The following is a 23,828-nucleotide window of genomic DNA, read 5'->3' as shown; positions in this document are numbered from 1 at the left end:
ACCACAAGGGTGCTGTGTCATTTTTTACTCCTGCTGACCTCCAAGCCTTAAGGTATTATCTTTTCCCACTGGCCACAATTCGGCCTCCTCCATCCCACATGGTCCCAGGAAACGGCTCTTGCAAGCTCTTCATGGCGCCTAGCTTGCTAAAATCTGGAAGATGGCAAACTGGCCCATTGTTTAGGAGGTTTGGAGAGCCCTGCTGTACTGCAATGTAATGTTATCATCAATTTCTCAGTAATCCCTTGGGTTCTTCTGTACCTTCTCTGTTCCCTTGAAGAGAGTGTCCTGAAATGCATCGGATTCTGAGAATACTATACTCAAGCTGTTGCTATGATCGCTTATTATTTTAACATTGTCTATGTCATTTATAGGTGATGTGTAATAATTTGTGTCATTGCAAATTGCGTGACGCCCGTGCAATTCCCGTGACTTGCAACAGATACGTCGTTCCACACAATAGCGCCACTTTGCTGCGGTATATACACGGTGGCTGGTCCTTAAGTGGTTAAAGGGTTAGTTCACATTTACTGCAAAACTGCCTATGCAGGGAGGGAGGCCTGTAGATAAAACCAAACTGTGCAGCTTTATCAAAATTGAATAATGCCCATGCTATAAGTGTAGGCCATTTATATATTTCCTGAAGCCTGAATAATGGTAAAAAAAACCCATCCTGCCTTGTTGCTAGGATGTTGCTATGAACCTCCCAGCTGATTCATACCCCCTCCCATGTCCTCTCTGTCACCTGTTGAGGTAGTTCTGAACTCAGTTAGACTGCAATGAAAGGGACAGGGGACCACGCAACTGCTGGGGTTTGGGAGCGTGCACCTGTGATTGTGGGGGTGAGCATTAAAGTGGATGTAAGCCCCATTCATGAAATCTTATCTCTCTCCAAAGCCCTAAGTCCTGTGTCTTTCTGCTGCTCGGTTCCTCTGTTATCAGCATGATAACTTCTGACAAGTTCTCGGTCACAGGAGATAAAAGCAGCTGGAAATTTGTGTCGGGGAGGGAACTTAGAGACAGATTAGCAGAGAGCTGGTCTATTCATAGCACAGCTCTGCAAGTTTCTTCCTTCCTCTGCCTATGTGGAGGGGGGGGGGGGTGTGACTTTCCTCCGACACAGTGTATGGTAAGACTCCACACCCAGTGCTGGAACAGGAACAAAAAATTATAACACAATGTGCACTTTCTAAAGCTGAAGACAGCAGATATAAATGTAAAACTTATGAAGGAGGATTTCTCTCATCTCTGTATTATCTGAGACTGTTCACTTCACTGGGTATACAGTATGTGAGGGTTTACATCCACTTTAATGGCTGGGAGTGTCTTAGCGACGTCCTAGCAACAAGGCAGGACAAGATGATGCCACCTCTGGGAATTTTTAGGGTAAGGCTTGGGAAGTACTTAATCACTTTACGACCACCCACCGCACATATACTGCGGCAGATGGCTGCTGTGCACAGGATCACCTAGTACGTGATCCAACACTTCCAGGTCTGGGGCGCACATGCGCGCCACCAGCTGCCTGCTCCCACTGTGATTAGGCACAGTGGGGGCTGATCTGTGGGTACCGGGGACTGGCTGTCCACTGGCACCTGCCAATCCTTAGGCAGAGAGCCAGAACAGTGGTCTGCCTATGTAGCCATTCCGTTCTGTCAGGAGGGAAGGCATGGATCCTGTGTTCCTGCAAATCAGCAACAAGGATCTATGCCTTCCCCTAGTAAAAGCACTTCCCCCACAGTACACAAACACTGGCTATGCACACATTTAGCCCTTAGATCGCCCCTGATGTTAACCCCTTCCCAGCAAGTGTCATTAGTACAGTGACAGTGCATATTTTTAGCACTGATCACTGTATTAGTGTCACTGATCCCCAAAAAGTTGCTAAAGTGTCAGTTAGTGTCCCGACTATTCGCCGCAATATCAAAGTCTGGCTATAGGTTGCCGATCGCCGCCATTACTAGTAAAAAAAATAAATAAATGGAAATATAGTTTGTAGACGCTATAACATTTGCGCAAACCAATCAATATTGGGATTTTTTTTTATCAAAAATATGTAGCAGAATACATATTGGCCTAAACTGATGAAGAAATTAGATTTTTTCATTTTTTTATTTTATTTTATTTATTTATTATTTTATTTTATTTTATTTTATTTTTTATTTATTCCTTATATTAGAAATGTAACCTAACCGTAACCCACACTGTACTTGTGGACTTCCATCAGTATACGGCTTCCTCCCAGTCGTGAACATAGATATCAGATTTTCCAGCTGCCCCCCCATACAAAGCTAGTCGACAACTTAGCTTGTACTGGAATCTTCTCCTCAATACACAAACAATAGGGAGAGCCTGTCTCTGACATTGAAGTACAATACACATTATCATAAGTAAACACAGAACCCATTTGAAGCAATCCAAACCATTAAGTATCTGTCTTTCACTCCCAGTGACAGTGAGTACCGTCACAAGAAAGTAAAATATATTGTTTTGGGGTTTTTTTTGCAAAATTGTCAGTCTTTTTTTTGTTTATAAACGATTAAAAAATTCAGATTTTTACATATTATTTTTTTGTGAATGTCCTTTAGCAGAATGTGAAAATTTTTTTTTTATTCCGAATTTTTTCAGAATTGTCGCTCTTTTATTGTTTATAGCGCAAAAAATAAAAACCGCAGAGGTGATCAAATACCCCCAAAAGAAAAGTCTATTTGTGGGGAAAAAAAGGAGATCAATTTTGCTTGGCTAAAGAATCCCACAACGGCGCAATTGTCAGTTAAAGTAACTCAGTGCCGTATCGCAAAAAATGGCCTGGCCATTAAGGGGGGGGGGGTAAATCTTCCGGAGGGCAAGTGTTTAAATAGCCTACACCTATTGAAAAGTCATTATCCAACTTGCAGTTTGGTCCTCTTTACCTGTAGAAGCATTTTTTTTTTTTTGGTAACCGTTTAAAAAGAGGAACCATCTGACTTATCTTCTGGTCACAAAATCATGAAAAAAAAAAAAAAAAATGTAGTTTATTTTTTCTTTGTGAATATTTTTTTTTTCTCTTTGTGAATATTTTTTTTTCTCTTTGTGAATATTTTAAAGGCAAGATAAAAAAAAAATATATATATATATATATAAGAAAAAAAGCATAAAAATTTCAGTCTGCGAGAATTTAAATCCCATCCTAGTAAATGGCTGTGAAGTATGGTTTATAGAACACACTAGAGAAATTTGATTATGAGAGAACATTGTGTTATCAATTTTATATATAATATAAAAAAAAAAAAAAAAGTCATAGCACACAGTGCAAAGATGATGGCAGCTGCTGAGATCTGACACTCTTCAATGGATTTCGGAGTGACTGGGCTCGGCGCCAAGAGAAAATTGATGTACATTTAAAGCAATGTGCAGGAAGTCGGGGGTACATTGTGCTCGCTACCTCAGTCCCTCGTGCGTGATAAAAAGGATCTGTGACATCACAGTGCCTGTGCATTCCAGGATCGTGTGCTACAAAAATGATCTGTTAACCACTTCTGCACCGGAAGGTTTTACCCCCTTAATGACCAGGCTATTTTTTGCGATACGGCACTGCGTTACTTTAACTGACAATTGCGCGGTCGTACGACGATGTACCCAAAAAAAATTAACCACTTAACAACCAGCCACGTAGATCTACGTCGGCTGACTTTGAGTGGTTATATCGGGATGATGCCTCTAGCTAGAGGCATCATCCCGGTACCGTTGTTTGAAGCCGGCGGTCGGCTTTCCGTCGGTAATGATCGATGCGGCTCGGGAGCCGCTCGATCGTTTTTCGGGGGGGCGGGAGGGGACGTCCCCCCCCCTCCCGCCGCCTTCCGCGGCTTTGCTCGGGGCTCCCGTCCCACCGGGAGCACCGAGCACCCAGCCGGCACGTCCGCCGGCTGGATGGAGTCCCGATGAATGCTGGAAACGGCATCGACTGGGTCTCCGATGACGTAACCCGGAGGCGGCGTCCATGACATCACATCCGGGTTACTGTGCCGCAAAAGGCGGCAGATTTAAAAAACGGCTGTATGCAAAAATGCCGTTTTTGGCGTTTTGCATACAGGGAAGTGTAGTGGAGGGGTCTAGGGTCTTTTAGACCCTCGATCCCTCCATAAAGTGTACCTGTCACACATATTGCTGTCACAAGGGATGTTTACATTGCTTGTGACAGCAATAAAAGTGATCAGATTTTTTTTTTTTTAAAAAACCTGTAATAAAGTTAAAAAAAAAGAAAAAATAAATAGGAAAAAAAAAAAAATAAAAAATTTAGCCGCCCCCGTCACCGTTAGCTCGCGCACAAAAAAAAACGTATACGCAAGTCGAGCCGCAAATTAAATCGCTGTTCAAACCACACATGTGAGGTATCGCCGCGATCGCCAGAGCGTGGGCAATAATTTAAAAAAAAGAGCTACACTCTAACTCAAAACTGGTAACCGTTAAATAAATTTAAAGCGTCGCAGATTGAGATCTCTATTGACCGTAGTTTGTCGCCATCCCACGGGGGGGCGCAATTTTAAACCGTAACATGTTTGGTATCTATTTACTCGGCGTGACATGTTCTTTCACAATATACAAAATAAATGGGCTAACTTTACTGTTTAGTATTTTTTAAAATTAGTGAAATGTGATTTTCAAATTTTTTCCAAAAAAATGGTGTTTTAAAGACCGCTGCGCAAATACCGCGTGACAAAAAATTTTGCAATGACCGACATTTTATTCTCCAGAGTCTTTGCTAAAAAAATATATATAATGTTTGGGGGTTCTAAGTAGTTTTCTAGGAAAAAATACTGGTTTTAACTTGTGAACAAAAAGTGTCCGAAATAGGGCTGGGGGTAAAGTGGTTAAAGTACATTCTTTTCCACAAATATAGATTTTTTTGGTGGTATTTGTTTACCTGTGCAGTTTTTTTTTTTGCGCTATAAACCATAAAATAGCCACAATATTGAGAAAAAAAAACAAAAAACAACAGTTTTTGCTTTCTGCTATATAACATTTCAAATAATAAAAAATGTTGCTGCATATTTTTGGTAAAGAAAATCCCAACAAGTGTATATTGATTGGTTTGCAAAAAAAAAAACAAAAAAAGAGCGACAATTCTGAAAAAAAAAACAATAGTTTTTAACTTTCTGCTATATAACATTCCCAATAATAATATTAAAAAAAATAATAATCAAAATTTTTCATAATTTTAGGCCAATTTGTATTCTGCTATATATTTTTGATAAAGAAAATCCCAATGAGTGTATATTGAATGGTTTGCAAAAAAAAAGAAAAAACAGCAACATTTCTGAGAATAAAGAAAATATATATATTTTACTTTCTGCTATATAACATTCCCAATAAATTTTAGGCCAATTTGTATTCTGCTACATATTTTTGGTAAAAAAGAACCCCAATAAGTTTATATTGATTGCTCTGCGCAAATGTTATCGTGTCTACAAACTAGGGGAAAGATTTATGTAATGGCGGCGATCAGCGTCGGACAGATCGCACCCCTAACTGACATTTTTGACACTTCTGGGGGGACCAGTGACATTACTACAGTAATCAGTGCTAAAAATATGCACTGTTACTGTAATAATGACATTGGCAGGGAAGGGGTTAACACCAGGGGCGATCAAAGGGTTAAATGTGTCCCTAGGGGGTGCTTTATAACTGTGGGGGAAACGGCTTGCTGCATGAACACAGAGACCTGTGCTCCTAAATAAGAGGACTGACAGCGGTCTGCTGTGTTTACAATGGCAGACCGCTGTTCTGTCTCCACGGGGAGCGGTTCTGAATGCCCGGTGGCAATCGCGGGCGCCGGACCCGCTGATTGGCTACCCCAGTTGCCCCCCGCTAGCAGTCCCATGAAGCAGCGTACAGGTACATCGTTTTGCGGGACAGAGCCGACCTGTCACAGTAAAACTACGCCGGCTGATCGGCAAGCGGATAATATATACTAACCCCCCCCCCCTCACCATGACACGTAATTGAAGATTAAAATTGGATTTACTGAAGGAGAACTACAGTATAAGGATGAAAATAAGCAATCATTAAAGCAGATCTGAACCTTAAAGTGTTACTAATCCCAGGAGCCTGCATTCACTATATCTGATCTCCCCAGGAGCCTGCATTCACTATATCTGATCTCCCCAGGAGCCTGCATTCACTATATCTGATCTCCCCAGGAGCCTGCATTCACTATATCTGGTCTCCCCAGGAGCCTGCACTCACTATATCTGGTCTCCCCAGGAGCCTGCACTCACTATATCTGGTCTCCCCAGGACCCTGCACTCACTATATCTGGTCTTCCCAGGACTCTGCACTTACTATATCTGCTCTCCCCAGGAACCTACATTTACTATATCTGGTCTCCCCAGGAACCTGCACTCACTGTATCTTCTCTTACCAGGAGCCTGCACTCACTATATCTGCTCTCCCCAGGAGCCGGCATTCACTATATCTGGTCTCCCCAGGAGCCTGTATTCACTATAGCTGGTCTCCCCAGGAGCCTGCACTCACTATATCTGATCTCCCCAGGAGCCTGCATTCACTATATCTGGTCTCCCCAGGACCCTGCACTCACTATATCTGGTCTCCCCAGGAGTCTGCATTCACTATATCTGGTCTCCCCAGGACCCTGCACTCACTATATCTGGTCTCCCCAGGAGCCTGCATTCACTTTATCTGGTCTCACCAGAACCCTGCACTCACTAGATCTGATCTCCCCAGGAGCCTGCATTCATGATATCTGGTCTCCCCAGGAGCCTGCACTCACTATATCTGGTCTCCTCAGGATCCTGCACTCACTATATCTGGTCTCCTCAGGAGCCTGCAGTCACTATATCTGATCTCCCCAGAAGCCTGCATTCACTATATCTGGTCTCCCCAGGAGCCTGTTTTCACTATATCTACTCTCCCCAGGAGCCTGCAGTCACTATATCTGATCTCCCCAGGAGCCTGCATTCACTATATCTGGTCTCCCCAGGAGCCTGTTTTCACTATATCTACTCTCCCCAGGAGCCTGCCGTCACTATATCTGATCTCCCCAGGAGCCTGCATTCACTATATCTACTCTCCCCAGGAGCCTCCACTCACTATATCTGCTCTCCCCAGGAGCGTGTTTTCACTATATCTGGTCTCCCCAGGAGCCTGTTTTCACTATATCTACTCTCCCCAGGAGCCTGCACTCACTATATCTGCTCTCCCCAGGAGCCTGCAGTCACTATATCTGGTCTCCCCAGGAGCCTGCAGTCACTATATCTGGTCTCCCCAGGAGCCTGCACTCACTATATCTGGTCTCCCCAGGAGCCTGCACTCACTATATCTGGTCTCCCCAGGACCCTGCACTCACTATATCTGGTCTTCCCAGGACTCGGCACTTACTATATCTGCTCTCCCCAGGAACCTGCATTTACTATATCTGGTCTCCCCAGGAACCTGCATTCACTATATCTGGTCTCCCCAGGAGTCTGCACTCACTGTATCTTCTCTTACCAGGAGCCTGCACTCACTATATCTGCTCTCCCCAGGAGCCGGCATTCACTATATCTGGTCTCCCCAGGAGCCTGTATTCACTATAGCTGGTCTCCCCAGGAGCCTGCACTCACTATATCTGGTCTCCCCAGGAGTCTGCATTCACTATATCTGGTCTCCCCGGGACCCTGCACTCACTATATCTGGTCTCCCCATAAGCCTGCATTCACTTTATCTGGTCTCACCAGAACCCTGCACTCACTAGATCTGATCTCCCCAGGAGCCTGCATTCATGATATCTGGTCTCCCCAGGAGCCTGCACTCACTATATCTGGTCTCCTCAGGATCCTGCACTCACTATATCTGGTCTCCTCAGGAGCCTGCAGTCACTATATCTGATCTCCCCAGAAGCCTGCATTCACTATATCTGGTCTCCCCAGGAGCCTGTTTTCACTATATCTACTCTCCCCAGGAGCCTGCAGTCACTATATCTGATCTCCCCAGGAGCCTGCTTTCACTATATCTGGTCTCCCCAGGAGCCTGTTTTCACTATATCTACTCTCCCCAGGAGCCTGCAGTCACTATATCTGATCTCCCCAGGAGCCTGCATTCACTATATCTACTCTCCCCAGGAGCCTCCACTCACTATATCTGCTCTCCCCAGGAGCGTGTTTTCACTATATCTGGTCTCCCCAGGAGCCTGCAGTCACTATATCTGGTCTCCCCAGGAGCCTGTTTTCACTATATCTACTCTCCTCAGGAGCCTGCAGTCACTATATCTGGTCTCCCCAGGAGCCTGCACTCACTATATCTGGTCTCCCCAGGAGCCTGTTTTCACTATATCTGGTCTCCCCAGGAGCCTGCAGTCACTATATCTGGTCTCCCCAGGAGCCTGTTTTCACTATATCTGGTCTCCCACAGTACACAGAACATGGAAATGCAATTATTTTAGTAAATATAAACTGCTAAATATAAAACAGGAAAAAAATCCACGCTAGGTCAAGTAAAAAGAAAGAACAGATGAGCAGCCCTTTAACCAACTACGATGCCAGCTGTAAGTCCCGATTCACATACATGTGATGTGGAAACCCTGCCAATCAACTGCAGGTTCCTGCATTGCATTCAACTCGCAGACAGTTCACACTGCCATATGCGAATCGCTGGGGGTGTCATCGCATATATGTGACCAGGGACTTAATGGTCAGTATAAATAAGAAGCAGCGCTAAATCCTAATAGTGCAATCATGAATAATCAAATGGTAAATAATGTGGCATGAATACAATTAAAGGATAAGTCAAGGCAAACCCTAACGTCTAACCTGTCCTGTGCCACATTCTAAACCTATTATATCTAACCCGGTAGAGCAAAAATCGCCATGTTTACCTATTCTGCAGCCGATCCGGTCTGGTCCCAGCATCAGCTGTCAGCGGTGGCTTCAGCATGGAGGTGGGTGCAGGAGAAGCAGCCGACAACGGAAGCCCCACAGTAAGTCTATGGGTGACGTCACTTCCCAGGCATTTCACTGCCGTGGCCGGTCCTCTCCTGCACACAGCTTCTGCCGCTGGAGACCGGACCAGATCGGGTCCACTGGTCCAAATCATTTGGTTGGGGGGGTTATGGTGTGGGGTTGTGTTTCAGGGGTTGGGCTTGGCCTCTTAGTTCCAGTAATGGGAACTCTGAAAGCGGAGTTCCACCCGTTTTTGTGTTTATTATCAGCATACCAAGACATTTTGGACAATTTTATGCTTCCAACTTTGTGGGAACAGTTTGGGGATGTCCCCTTCCAGTTCCAACATGACTGCGCACCAATTGCACAAAGCAAGGTCTTTAAAGACATGGATGAGCGAGTTGGGGTGGAAGAACTTGACTGTCTTGACCTCAACCTAATAGGACACCTTTGAGATGAATTAGAGCGGAGACTGCAAACCAGGCCTTCTCGCCCAATATTTATGACCTCACAAATGCGCTTCTGGAAGAATGGTCAAACATTCCCATAGACACTCCTAAACCTTGTGGACAGCCTTCCCAGAAGAGTTGAAGCTGTTATAGCCGCAAAGGGTGGGCCAACTAAATATTGAACCCTACGGACTAAGACTGGGATGCCATAAAAGTTTGTGTGTGTGTAAAGGCAGGCGTCCCAATACTTTTGACAACATAGTGTATATATATATATATATATATATATATATATATATATATATATATATATATATTTCCCCCTAAAATGTTTCAGCTTTCTTTCCGGCTTTCCCTCCCATGGGGCTCATTCAGCATGTAATGGTGATTGACTGTTTATAGTCTGCGTCCGCTCTATGAAATCCCACAGGAGGGAATGGCTCCCACCTTCCTAAACCTAGGCTGTCACGCTGCGATTTATCTTTAATTACCTATATAATGAATGTACGGTGCATATATACCAAGTAATCAGTGAGCAGCAGTGACTGACAGCCTGCGCACTCCACTGTGATGGACCAGCAGAGCCTTGCAACACTACAAACCATAATAGCAATTATTATTATATATTTTTTTATTATTACTTTTTTTTTCCATAATTTTTATTGTTTTCTGGATCATTTGTACAAGCACAAATATATCATACAGAATGTGTTAAACAGCACTTATTTTGGAAGAATGGTAAATACAGTATGTGCTGTTCATCTGATAATAATAATTTGTACTCTTAACGTAATAGTTATTGTTAAGCATCGATGAACAGTCGGACGATTTTACAGTTTAACCACTTCTGGACCGGAAGGTTTTACCCCCTTAATGACCAGGCCATTTTTTGCGATTCAGCACTGAGTTACTTTAACGGACAATTGTGCGGACATGCGATTCTGTATCCAAATACAATCGATGTCCTATTTTTCCCATAAATAGAGCTTTCTTTTGGTGATATTTGGTCACCTGTGCTGTTTTTATTTTTTGCGCTATAAACATAAAAAGAGCGACAATTCTAAAAAAAAAAAAAAAAAATATTTTTCACATTCTGATATATAACATTCCCCCCCAAAAAAATGTAAAAATCAATTTTTTTTAACATTTTAGGCCAATTTGTTTTCTGCTACATATTTTTGTTAAAAAAAAAAAAAATTGCAATAAGTGTATTGTGATTGGTTTGTGCAAAAATTATCGCGTCTACAAACTAGGGGAAAGATTTATGTAATTTTTATTGTTTTTTTTTTTTTTTACTAGTAATGGCGGCGATCTGCGATTTTTAGCGGGACTGCGACATTGCGGCGGACAGATCGGACACCGGACACTTTTGGGGGACCAGTGACATTACTACAATAATCAGTGCTATACATATGCACTGTTACTGTAATAATGACACTGGCAGGGAAGAGGTTTCTAACTGTATGGGGGAGGGGCTTTTGAAATGATCACAGAGACCTGTGATCCTATATAGAAGGATCAGAGGCACTCTGTGATCATTCCAGAGAGAAGAATGGTCGGCTGTGTTTACAACCGCCGACTGTCCTTCTCTCTCAGCGGGGAGCGATCGCGGGTGTCAGGCGGCAATTGGAGCCGCTTGCCCCGTGCATCGGAGTCCCCACTGCTGAGTGGGGGTGGGAGTGCACCGCCGGCGGCACACGCTCGCCCCCTAGCTGCAGGCGCGCAACCGACGTACGGCTACGTCGGTTCACGCAGGAGGGCTACACTGCCGCAGTATATATGCTGCGATATGGCACTGCGTTACTTTAACTGTCAATTGCACGGTCGTGCGACACTGTACCCTAATAGAATGTTTGTCCTTTTTTCTCCACAAATAGAGTTTTTTTTTGGTGGTGTTTGATCAAAAAAAGAGCGACAATTTTGAAAAAAATAAAAAACAATATTGTTTACTTTTTGCTATAAAACATGTCCAATAACATTTAAAAAAAAATCTAATTTTTTAATCAGTTTAGGCCAATATGTTTTATGTTACATATTTTTTGGGGAAAAAATTCCAATAAGTGTATCTTGATTGGTTTGTGCAAAAGTTATCACGTCTACAAACTATGGGATATTTTTATGGCATTTTTATTTTTTTAAATTTTTTTTTACTAGTATTGGCGGCGATCAGCGACTTATAACGGGACTGCGACATTGTGGGGGCACAGAGCAATAAAAATGAATAGCTGTTCAAATTCCTATCCACTCTATCCAAAACTAAGGGAACAAATTTTGGCTTTATTTATACTTTAATGTTATAAAAAACGACCTTTCCTTTTCAGTCTGCGGCCGCTGTAATTTCTGTAAAATTCAATACAACATGGAAACCAACGATGTCCAGAACAACCCCTGAAATATAATTTCCTGCTTGTGTGATTGGCTCACTGGTCAAATTTTAGACGCCCCCTGCATTAAGAATTTCAGTTTTGGTTAGGTACTTCTAAAGGGATGCAGACCCTACAGCTTTTCTCATTAGGACACTGAGAGTGTACCAGGTGGTTGTAATGAACCAGATCCCCACATTAATTAGAATGAGTCTGCAAAGGACATGTTGAAAGAAACGATTTCTTCAGAGCAACAAAAGATTGGAATCTGCTACAAAGTTTTTTTTTACAATCCTTGCAATTTACATTGATCACCTAGAGGGATATATATATTTTTTTATCTCAACAAAAGTGGAGTATATTACTCTTGACTTGAGTTTCAGGGAGGGCTGGTAATTACAACCTGTGGGATTTATTTATTTATTTTTTTATTGTATACTTTCTGTATACCTTTTCTGAAGTCCTCAGGTCAGTCCCGTGATGCCGCAGGGCTCTGTCCTGGGCTGAATGGTCCACACTGAGAACAGCAGCACTGCTCTCTGTATCAATACACTGTGTTGTTTTGGTGTCCCTTTAGTGGGCGGGCCCATGACACCCTCAGTCCTCCTGGGTTAAAGCGGAGTTCCATACCCCCCCCCCCTCCATAAATTAAAACTCAGCATACTGTACACATACTGTAGCTGCTGACTTTTAATATTAGGACACTTACCTGTCCTGGAGTCCAGCGATGTCGGCACCACAGCTGATGTTTCCACCGGCTGTCAGGTGCTGCCGCTGCCATTGCCGGTAAGGGATCCCGGCAGTGAAGCCTTGCGGCCTCACTGGCGGGTCCCTACGGCGCATGCGCGAAGCGCGCTGTGCATTTGGATTAACTCGGTGGCGGGGGAAGGAGGAGGGGGCCAAACTTCGCGGCGCCGTATCCCGGCAGTGGGGAAGGGTACCTGTCAAAAACAGAAAAGTTGCCAAATGTGGCACCGGAGGGGGGGGGGGGGGGGAAGCAAATGAGCAGAAGTTCCACTTTTGGGTGGAACTCCGCTTTAAGTAATGGTGGGCATCATTCAACATGGAAGAGTGAGAACATCTAGTGGCCATGAAGAGACACTGCAGCTCTGGATTGTAGGTGAGAATTGCAGCCAGAGTTGCAGTAGCAATTAGTAAATAATATAAAAAAAATAATAATATAGCATTTACATTTGCTACATATACAGTAGTCATATTTGCTATATATAGTCGTATTTGCTACATACAGTCAGTCATATTGTAATTGAATGTTTTTTAAAAATGACTAGGGTCGCACCGATTTTTATTGGCGAGTACAAATATCTATACTTTCGGTCACGTACTCACCGATAACATTGAGGTGCGATTTGAGCCAATCCAAAATGAATGGGCTCAAATTACACCGCATGCGATTTGAACAGGAAGGCAGTGCGATTCCTGTCCAAATTGAATGCGGCTTCCCGCACCGCTCTCCTGTTTGAACCCAGGGTTTGTCATAGTGACTTCAGCCTGGAGCAGTGCGGGAAACGACATGCCTTTTGGAGAAGAAATGCATCGCATTCCTCTTCAGATTGCATGCGATTCTTTGCAGTGCGATTTGCAGCCTATTCATTTTGTGTAGAGCATTAGAGTTCTGCATTCAAGAACAAATATCGAAGGCTATGCGGATAAACCGTATTCATCTGCATCGCCATCCATACTTTCCTTGACTCTTTGTTACCCGCAAGGTCCCCTGGCACAAGCCTTGCGGACACGTTCCTGATCTGAGCTCAGAGATGTGCCCGTCACAATATTCTCTTATGTCATGACAGATGATGATAACTTGCTATTGATTTGTATCATTGTAACTCATCACTGCGTCCATTGGAAGAGACAGAATTTATCCAGCTGATATATTTAGGCTTAATCAGCGGTGATAAATAATCCTTTAGATTGCGGACATCTGTTAAATGCGTTCAGTTCATCGCTTTATTTCCCCTGGCTGCTTACGTGGGCAACTAAGAAAACATATAAATCAATGCAGTAATTAAAGCCCATAAATCACCCGATGTGGTCACTTCCTTTGCCATCTTTGGAGTTATGATATTGAGGTCGTTCATGTGATTGGAGCTGGTAGACCGCCTGGAAAAGTTTTCTTCAATCTCTGGAGAGATTGCTGTCCAAGTGACGGTCACCAGTGTATGGGCATTGGTCCTTTCTGAGCCACTTACGGACCGCCCGCCGCAGTTTTATGTCGGTACTTTGACGTTAAATATCGGGATTATGGCAGCAGATAACGGACAATTGCGTGGTCATGCGACTCTGTACCCTAATAAAATTATTTTTTCCCCCCACAAATAGAGCTTTCTTTTGGTGGTATTTGATCACCTGTGCGATTTTTATTTTTTGCGCGATAAACAAAAAGAAAGCAACAATTCTGAAAAAAAAAAAAACAATATTTCTTACTTTCTGCTATATAACATTCCCCCCCCCCCCCCAAAAAAAATGAAAAATCAAATTTTTTCATAATTTTAAACTAATTTGTATATTGCTACATATTTTTGGTAAAAAAAAATCCCAATAACTGTATTTTGATTGGTTTGCGCAAAGTTATCGCGTCTACAAACTAGGGGAAAGATTTATGTCATTTTTATTTTTTTTACTAGTAATGGCGGCGATCTGCGATTTTTAGCGGGACTGCGACATTGCGGCGGACAAATCGGACCCCTAACTGAAAATTTTTTACACTTTTGGGGGGACCAGTGACATTACTACAGTAATCAGTGCTAAAAATATGCACTGTTACTGTACTAATGACACTGGCAGGGAAGGGGTTTACCCGGGGGCAATCAAAGGATTAAATGTATGCCTGGGGGGGGGGGTGTTTTCTAACTGTGTGGGGGATGGGCTTATGGAATCAACACAGAGACCTGTGTTCCTAAATAGGAGGATCACAGGAGCTCTGTGTTAATTGCTGAGAGAAGAACGGTCTGCCGTGTTTACAACAGCAGACCGCCGTTCTCTCTTCATGGGGAGCGATCGCGGCTGCCCGGCGGAATTCGCGGCCACCAGCCCTATGGATCAGCTTCCCCACTGGCAAATGGACGCATGCCCCCAGGATTGCTCCTGCCGCACAGGTACGGCGATTTGCGGGAACCTCCCAACCTGCCACTGTATATCTGCGGTGGCTGGTCGGCAAGTGGTTAAAATCACTTTAACACTGGTTAAGCTGCCTGTGGATAATGCCAAGTCAGCAAGTGACCATACTGTTCAGGCAGACTGGGTCTTAGGAGAAAGGTCAATGCAAAAAGCGGCATTAGAATATAGAGGTTGGGGTAGCCAGAAGGTGCTAGCTAGACCTACCTCCAGTGGAGGCCCGTCCAGTGGGGGCGCAGGGGCTCTGCCCCCCCCTATCCATGCGTCCGGCCCCCTAATCTACATGCAGGGCACCGGACGCATGGATTTCAATAGGTTGAGAGGCTCTAATAGGCTTCAACAATTGGTGGGCTCGGGGCACAGATGATGTGTGTGTGAGTTTGCTGTTAACCGTACATTGTATACCCCTGTATGTTGTGGTCTTTAAGGTCCCCATCTAATAGTTTTTTGAACTATCGATGCTCCCCGCTGATACCACTGCTTGTGGAAGAGAATTCCACATCCTTACCGCTCTGACAGTAAAGAACCTTTTTCGTAGTCTATGCTTTTCTTCTAGTTTTAGTGAGTGACCCCGTGTCTTATTGTATTCCCTTTCTCTGAATAGTTTGTTCTTTATGCTAGGGTCACCAGTTTGGTATTTATACATTGATATCATATCCCCCCCTCAATCGTCTCTTCTCCATAAGTTCAATGCTTGCAGTCTTTCCTCATAGCTGAGATCCTCCAGTCCCTTTATTATCTTTGTTGCCCTTCTCTGGACTCCAGTGGTGGCGTGTGCATTTAGGGGGGCAGGGGCGCCGCCCCCCTATCCATGTGTCCAGCCCCCTAATCTACATGCAGTGCGCCGGACGCATGGATTTCAATGGGTTTTTTTTTTTGTTTTTTTTTTAAGCACGTGATTAGAGCCAGAGGCAGAGCACTGCGCCCTGAGCCCACCCAGTTGTGTGACAATAGCGAATGAATATTCGCTATTATCACACGGATCCTCCTCCCAGCCAATCAGGAAGCGGGTCCTGAGACCCGTTTCCTGATTGGCCAAAAGGAGAGGCCATGCTATTGGCCAAGGAGGAGGAGATGCAGGGGAAGCCACCGCCGCTGGGGGAAGCAATTGCCGCCTGCTCTCCACTTCCGTCTAGGGTGAGTGAGCCGACGACGGGGGGGGGGGGAAATATTGTGTGGTCCGTCTCCCACCCCAAGGCTCATGGAGCAACGGCCGCAACTGCTGGACTCTCTCCAGTTCCAGCACATCCTTCCAGAGGGCCGGTGCCCAGAACTGGACGGCATACTCAACAACGCAACGCAAAATCTGTCTAACAGTTTGCGTTATAAACAGGGGCAATTTGACTTTATAGAACATCAAAGAGCCAATCATCAGGATGTTGGGAATCCCATGGCATTCTTCACTGTACTATTTTTTCTCTGATTGGAAAGACAAGAAATATAAACTATTGTCACGTTTTATGAAATTATAGATAGCTTAAGATAGAAAAAGAAATGTAATTTTTGATAAAAATTAAATTGCAAATTGGTTAGTGCCGAACTTTTACGCGTCATATTTTTTTAATGGAAGTGTAATTGTGCTTTTAGTATATGACAAGTCACAGAGGATGCAAACATTTATTAATCAAGTTCCCCTTCGCCGACTTCCACATGTGCCGGCGTCTCTCCTCGATATTTCCCGGCTGCCTCCCACCTGACACGCCGCCCTTACATTACATTAACGTGTCTATTCATTTCTCCATTGCTTACTGACTCTTGACAGTCGTTGCCTTGATGAAGATGCAGAGAAGCAGGACTGGTGCTAGACTCAGGGCTGCTGTTAAAAGTCACCGGGCCCCCTACAGACTACCTGGCAGGCCCCCGAATATGTCAAGACAATATTTTCATAAAAAATACACTAAAACAGGGCTGGCGCTACCTGTAAGGGGACCTAGGCAGCCGCCTAGGGCACAACTTAGCAGGGGGCGCCAGCATCCTGCACCAGGAATCAGTAATGGACCGCCGGCCGGTGCGGCACTCCTCATGCTGTGCGCCGCCTGAGCGCTACAGCAAGCCACGTTATGTGAGGGCTCCAGCGTCGCCGAAATCCCCATAGGAAAGCATTGAATAATGCTTTCCTAAGGGGAGGTCTAATGCTCAGCTGACGGGGGAGACCTAATGTGCATGCGTGACAAAAGAGAGTAGGCGGAGCCTGACCCAGCGCCAAGGTGTGTCACTGAAGTGGTTTTACCCCTTCAGCAACTTGGGATGGGGGGTGGGTGGGAGAGGGGCCCTACAGGGTCCCTGCAGTGCCAGGAGAACTAATATGTTTTCCAGGGGGGCGGCAATTTTTATTTTGCCTAGGGCGGCAAAAATCCTTGCACCAGCCCTGCACTAAAATCATTATTAGCGGATACAAACATAACAGAGAACCTGTGTGACTTTGCCCTTTTTATTTGTTTTTTACATTTAAAAAATATATATATATATATATATATATATATATATATATATATATATATATATATATATATAAAATTTAAAAAAATTAAAATTTTATTTAACTTTTTTTTTAATTATTTATTACAATGTTTAATTATTATAATTTTTTTTGCAATTTGTTATTTTTTACAGGACAGGGAAGCCTTCAGCACTGCGGGAGGGAGGGGGGGGGGGCACAGTGAAAGGGGGGCACATGTGAAGGGGGTCAGAAGCAGGCGGAACCGGGTGGGGGATCGGTGTCAGAGAAGCAATTACAGGAACAATGCCCTGTGTCTGTGTCTCTCCCTGCAGCAGCTGAAAACTGGCAGGAGGGGGAGAAACTGTTTTTCAGCTGCTGCAGAGAGCCGCACAGGGATTCCTTCTGTGATTGCCCCTCCCTCTACTGCACGAATTCCCAATGCTGTTGGGGCCCCCCCTGTGTGCCTGGGCCCCCTACAGGAGGACTGGTGGTCCCACCTATCAGTGGCCCTGGTTAGAATATTTTGCGCCCTAGACAAGACCAGCTACTTGCACCCCTCCCTCCCCCCAAAAAATAAAGTCTCCAAATGCAGCCTGTACAGGAATGTTTTCTCCCCTCCTTGTCAACGTTAGCTCTGTATGCAGACTGACTGGGGAGCTGGGAGGAAATGATGCTGCACACAGCACGGCTATCGCCGCACCTCATTGGATGAATACCTCTTCTTCATGGATTGGCTGAATTTTGCAGGAGACAGCTTCGTCTCCAGGTAACATCATCAAATCCGGCAGCGGTATGCGGAACGTTGGTGCAGTGTGTGGGGAACAGAGCAGCCATCAGACATTTTGGGGCCCCTTACACAGCTTTAGGCCTGGGCCCCCATGGGCCTGACCTCCTTTCACTTCTTTCATTGGGGTCCCCAACCCCCCCCCCCCACATCATGGTCTTACAAATCCCTTCTCCTCAAATCAGGGCCCTCAGAGTCCCACCCCCCCCCCCCCCCCACAATAGTTCACCTCTACAACAGAGACCCCACTTTCATTGGGATCCCCAAAGTCTTCCCTTATGTTAGAATCACAAAATCACAAATCTCTAGATGTGCAAAGCTGGTAGGGACATCCCCAAAAAGACTTGCAGCTGTAATTGCAGGGAAAGGGGGTTCTACAAAGTATTGAGTCAGGGGGGCTGAATAAAAATCTACACCACAATTTTCACATATTTATTTGTAAAAAATTTTAAAAACCATTTATAATTTTCCTTCCATTTCACAATTATGGGCCACTTTGTGTCGGTCTGTCACATTAATTCCCAACAAATACATTTATGTTTTTGGTTTTAACATGACAAAATGTGGAAAATTTCTAGGGATATGAATACTTTTTCAAGGCAAAATCAGGATGGGAATCAGGAAAATACCTTATTATGGCCACTAGATTGTCAAGGTCAAGGGTCGGGCTGGGAGACAAGTAGCTATAACAGTAGAGAGACTCCCACCAACAAGCAGGATAGACATACAAACAGGTCATCATGGCGGATGACGTGGCTCACCCGAGATGCGGGGTCTAAGCACTAACTGGTTTTCACTAGAGCTCATGATGGTGGAGATGGGTTTTTCTGCATGTTATTACCAGGTCGTGGTCCTCAGGATCGCCCCACTAGGAAGTGAACAAGTCGGAGTCCAGTAGCAGATATAGCATGTAGGGATCAAGCAAAAGCATAATCAGTAAACAAGCCCTAGATCGGTAACAAGTCGTTACAGTTTTGGATCAAGCAGAGGTGTAGTCAGTAAACAAGCCCAAGATCAGTAAAAAGTGGTTACAGGTTGGGATCAAGCGGAGGTGCAGTCAGTAAACAAGCCCAAGATTGGTAACAAGTGGTTGCAGGTTGGGATCAAGTGGAGGTGTAGTCAGTAAACAAGCCAAAGATCGGTAACAAGTGGTTACAGGTTGGGATCAAGCAGAGGTGTAGTCAGTAAATAAGCCAAAGATTGGTAACAAGTGGTTGCAGGTTGGGATCAAGCGGAGGTGTAGTCAGTAAACAAGCCCAAGATCGGTAACAAGTGGTTACAGGTTGGGATCAAGTGGAGGCGTAGTCAGTAAACAAGCCCAAGTTCGGTAACAAGTGGTTGCAGGTTGGGATCAAGCAGAGGTGTAGTCAGTAAACAAGCCAAAGATTGGTAACAAGTGGTTACAGGTTGGGATCAAGCGGAGGTGTAGTCAGCAAACAAGCCAAAGATCGGTAACAAGTGTTTGCAGGTTGGGATCAAGCAGAGGTGTAGTCAGTAAATAAGCCAAAGATTGGTAACAAGTGGTTGCAGGTTGGGATCAAGCGGAGGTGTAGTCAGTAAACAAGCCCAAGATCGGTAACAAGTGGTTACAGGTTGGGATCAAGTGGAGGCGTAGTCAGTAAACAAGCCCAAGTTCGGTAACAAGTGGTTGCAGGTTGGGATCAAGCAGAGGTGTAGTCAGTAAACAAGCCAAAGATTGGTAACAAGTGGTTACAGGTTGGGATCAAGCGGAGGTGTAGTCAGCAAACAAGCCAAAGATCGGTAACAAGTGTTTGCAGGTTGGGATCAAGCGGAGGTGTAGTCAGTAAACAAGTCCAAGATCAGTAACAAGTGGTTGCAGGTTGGGATCAAGAGGAGGTGTAATCAGTAAACAAGCCCAAGATCGGTAACAAGTGGTTACAGGTTGGGATCAAGCAGAGGTGTAGTCAGTAAACAAGTCCAAGATCAGTAACAAGTGGTTGCAGGTTGGGATTAAGCAGAGGTGCAGTGAGTAAACAAGCCTACGATCGGTAACAAGTGGTTACAGGTTGGGATCAAGCGGAGGTGTAGTCACTAAACAAGCCCAAGATCGGTAACAAGTGGTTACAGGTTGGGATCAAGCAGAGGTGTAGTGAGTAAACAAGCCTACGATCGGTAACAAGTGGTTACAGGTTGGGATCAAGCGGAGGTGTAGTCACTAAACAAGCCCAAGATTGGTAACAAGTGGTTACAGGTTGGGATCAAGCAGAGGTGTAGTCAGTAAACAAGCCAAAGATTGGTAATGAGTTTTAGTTATGATATAGATGGCAGCAGGAGTAACAAGAGCGAGACATTGGCTGAAGAGAGCACAATAATCTGGCTAACAGGAAGTGCAGAGACATGGCTTAAATCAGGAAGTTGATGGGAGGTGCAAATAGTTCAAGGTTTAGCAGACACAAGAGACAGGGCGATAAAGTCAAAACAATCTCCAGTGGCTTGACAAGAAGGGCCACTGCCAGACACAGCAGAGGTCACAGGTTCTGACCCCGGCCCCTGACATAGATAGAGATCATTAGTGATAAATACTTATTTACTATAATTGCCAGCTCCATGTAGTGGCCAAAATTTGGTATTTTTCACGTTCACTCTAACATTCGACCAGGAGATAAAATAGCATAATATTATTCCATTTTTACCCCATTAGACAGAATGAATGTACATGCAGTTTCACAGGACAAGTAAATAAAACCACATAGTGTAATAGTGTGGTTGCTCAAATGACACAGATTTTGGGCGGTTTGTGGAAGGAGGGGGGCTTGTAGAGTGGCAGGCAAAAAGCTGTTCAGACAGCTGCTGCCTATTGTTTCCTATGGTTTCCCCCAGTGGTCACATAGCTTGCTGAATGCTGCCAAAAATGACATTGCGTTGTATGTTTCAGTACAGCTGCCCTTCTTGGTAGAACAATGGACGTCTCACACATGTATCATGGCATGGTCTTCAAAGAAAGCGTCTACCTCCTCCATATGACCGGAGTAACTGGAAGGTAGAGGCAACAGGGAGCTTTTTGGTTTCTCATCCCAGTTCTCCCATCGCCATTTGGGAAGATACAGATAGGAAGCCATTCTAGCTACTCCCTTTGCATTCTTTCCATTGATTCCATTATTATCAAAAACATGGACTTTGTTCAAGTCCGTGAAATTTCCGGGTTCTTCATGGAATTTACAGCAATAAGACATCAATAGAGCCACAGAAAAGAGCACCCTGGGTCTGTAGTAGATTAAGGGTTCTTATATTCAGCTTGGTCATACGTCTTGCAGTTTTTGTTTTTTTTTTAGCAAACATTAGAATTCATTAGAACTGTAACCTGCCCATGCCAAAGGTCTGATCTCATATTGGAGAGTACACAGGGGGATGGAGGAGGCTGCAGAATAGATTTTATTATACACACACATACACATCAAGCCTGATTGTATATAGAGGGATTTAATACAGAGGGCTTAATGTATTCTGCTCCAACGGCTACCCCTACCCCTAGAGCCCAGGCAGCTCTTTACCTAGACATACATATATATATATGTGAATATATATATATGTGAATATATATATATATATATGTGAATATATATATATATATATATATATGAATATGATATACAGTATATATATATATATATATATGATTAACGACATTAAGACCGCCCAAAGCACATTTACTGCGGCAGGCAGCCTCTCCTGCGCGAACCGGTGCAGTCACGTCGGTCGCGTGCATGGTGCGGGGCCGGCGGTCGCGATTGCCGTCTGACACCGGTGATGGCACCCCGCTGAGAGAGAAGGACGGTCAACGGTTGCAAAAACTTCTCTTCTCTTCTTCTCTCTGAAATGAACACAGAGCGCCTGTGATCCTTCTATATAGGGCCCAGTCCAAGGAATCCCTGATGGCTGGAAACCAGAGCACCAACGTGCCTGAGAAGTATCACTACTGATGGTGTTTGCCTCATACAATATGGCAACAACCGACATTTTATTCTCCAGAGTCCTTGCTAAAAAAAAATATATATGTATATATATATATATATATATATATATATATATATATATATATATATATATATATATATCTCCTGAACCTGCACGGTTTAGGAAATGTTCGCCCTGCATGCAGCTGCTGACACCAGCGGCGCATGCGCTTTGAAGGTCCGGAAAGTGAACGCCCGCGCGCATATGCAGGTGTGACGTCATCGCCGCTCCGGCCACTCACAGCGCCGGAGCAGCCGAACCCGGAAGAGACGGCAAGGGAAGATGTCAGCTGCCTCAGCGGTGTCCGGGAGACCGTGTTAGGGCTTCGTTCTAAGGTAATTATTTCATAATGTGCTAGTATGCGATGCACCCTAGCACATTATGCCATTGTTCTGTAGGGTTTGTTTTGTTTTTTTTTTTGTTTTTGTTGAGGATACAACCGCTTTAAGTGGGTAAAGTAATGCTGGCCATACAATAGCTGAAAAATAGTTTGGAAATCTATCATTTGGTCCGTTCGTTCAGTTTTTCGTCCAGTTAATGGGCACAAATAGAAAACCCATTTTAACTTTTCAGAGCTAAAAAATCGAAGGAACAGTTTGGAAAATTCTGCCGAACGAACGATAAATTGAAAGGTTAATGTGTTTGTCGCCTCAACTGTTTGCACTCAGCATATGTGACAAAATGAACGAAGAATGGATTCATTTATGTCCATGGAACGATTTATCGATCAAAATTCGGTCATTACATGACGGCACGTCGGCTGAATGTTCGTTTTTCAAAAAATGAGTTTAAATGATTTTTCGTATAGTGTATGGCCAGCATAAGACTAAATTTTCAAATAAAAAAATAAAAAAATTGCTTATGATCTGAAATTGGGTAGAATGTCTTGCTTAATCTCTAGACAAGCAATGTAAACTGCATATGGGTTCAATATTCACCTTCTGGCTTTTCTTTTGTTGTTTTCTAGGTGCCCCATTTCAGCGATCTCAGCATACTCACGCTACCTCCTGCCGCCATTTTCACCTGAGCCCTCAACCCCAGCTCCCGGACTTCCCCCTGCACCATCACCAGGTCCAGCCACAGCAGGGCATGACATCGCATATGGCTACTGCACACCAGCATAATGGAGCACTGCACCAGCCTCTGCCACCTCTGCCAGGCCTACCGTTCCAAGAGGTGGCCGGACCTTCCTTCCTACCTCAGGCCCTACACCAGCAATACCTCCTCCAGCAACAGCTCCTCGAGGCTCAGCACCGCCGGATGGTTCCACACCACAGGTAGGGTCTAGGCCAGGGATGGCAAGCCTTGGCACCCCAGATGTTTTGGAACTACATTTCCCATGATGTCCATCCACACTACGGTGTAGGTGAGCATCATGGCCTACCATGCCCATGCACACTACGGTGTGGGTGAGCATCATGGCCTACCATGCCCATGCACACTACGGTGTGGGTGAGCATCATGGCCTACCATGCCCATGCACACTACAGTGTAGGTGAGCATCATGGCCTACCATGCCCATGCACACTACGGTGTAGGTGAGCATCATGGCCTACCATGCCCATGCACACTATGGTGTAGGTGAGCATCATGGCCTACCATGCCCATGCACACTACGGTGTAGGTGAGCATCATGGCCTACCATGCCCATGCACACTACGGTGTAGGTGAGCATCATGGCCTACCATGCCCATGCACACTACGGTGTAGGGGAGCATCATGGCCTACCATGCCCATGCACACTACTGTGTAGGTGAGCATCATGGC

General features: G+C 44.6%; 1 protein-coding gene and 1 long non-coding RNA gene across 3 annotated transcripts in view; both read left to right on the top strand.

Annotated features, from left to right (window-relative positions):
- LOC309553501 overlaps window positions 1-23,828 on the top strand; it is a 1,012,307-nt gene that overhangs the window by 737,547 nt on the left and 250,932 nt on the right. The window lies entirely within an intron of this gene.
- Window positions 1-23,828, top strand: part of ARK2C (arkadia (RNF111) C-terminal like ring finger ubiquitin ligase 2C) — a 156,422-nt gene that overhangs the window by 87,432 nt on the left and 45,162 nt on the right. For both annotated transcript variants that reach the window (XM_082254684.1, XM_082254683.1), the window contains exon 2: window positions 23,029-23,338. In XM_082254684.1, the coding sequence (XP_082110810.1) occupies window positions 23,029-23,338 (310 nt within the window). The remainder of the gene's footprint in view (window positions 1-23,028; window positions 23,339-23,828) is intronic.

The sequence above is a fragment of the Pelophylax lessonae genome (assembly GCF_965119305.1).
Source record: "Pelophylax lessonae genome assembly, chromosome: 1".
NCBI classification, from domain to species: Eukaryota; Metazoa; Chordata; class Amphibia; order Anura; family Ranidae; genus Pelophylax; species Pelophylax lessonae.
This window is presented reverse-complemented; position numbering and strand designations above follow the sequence as displayed.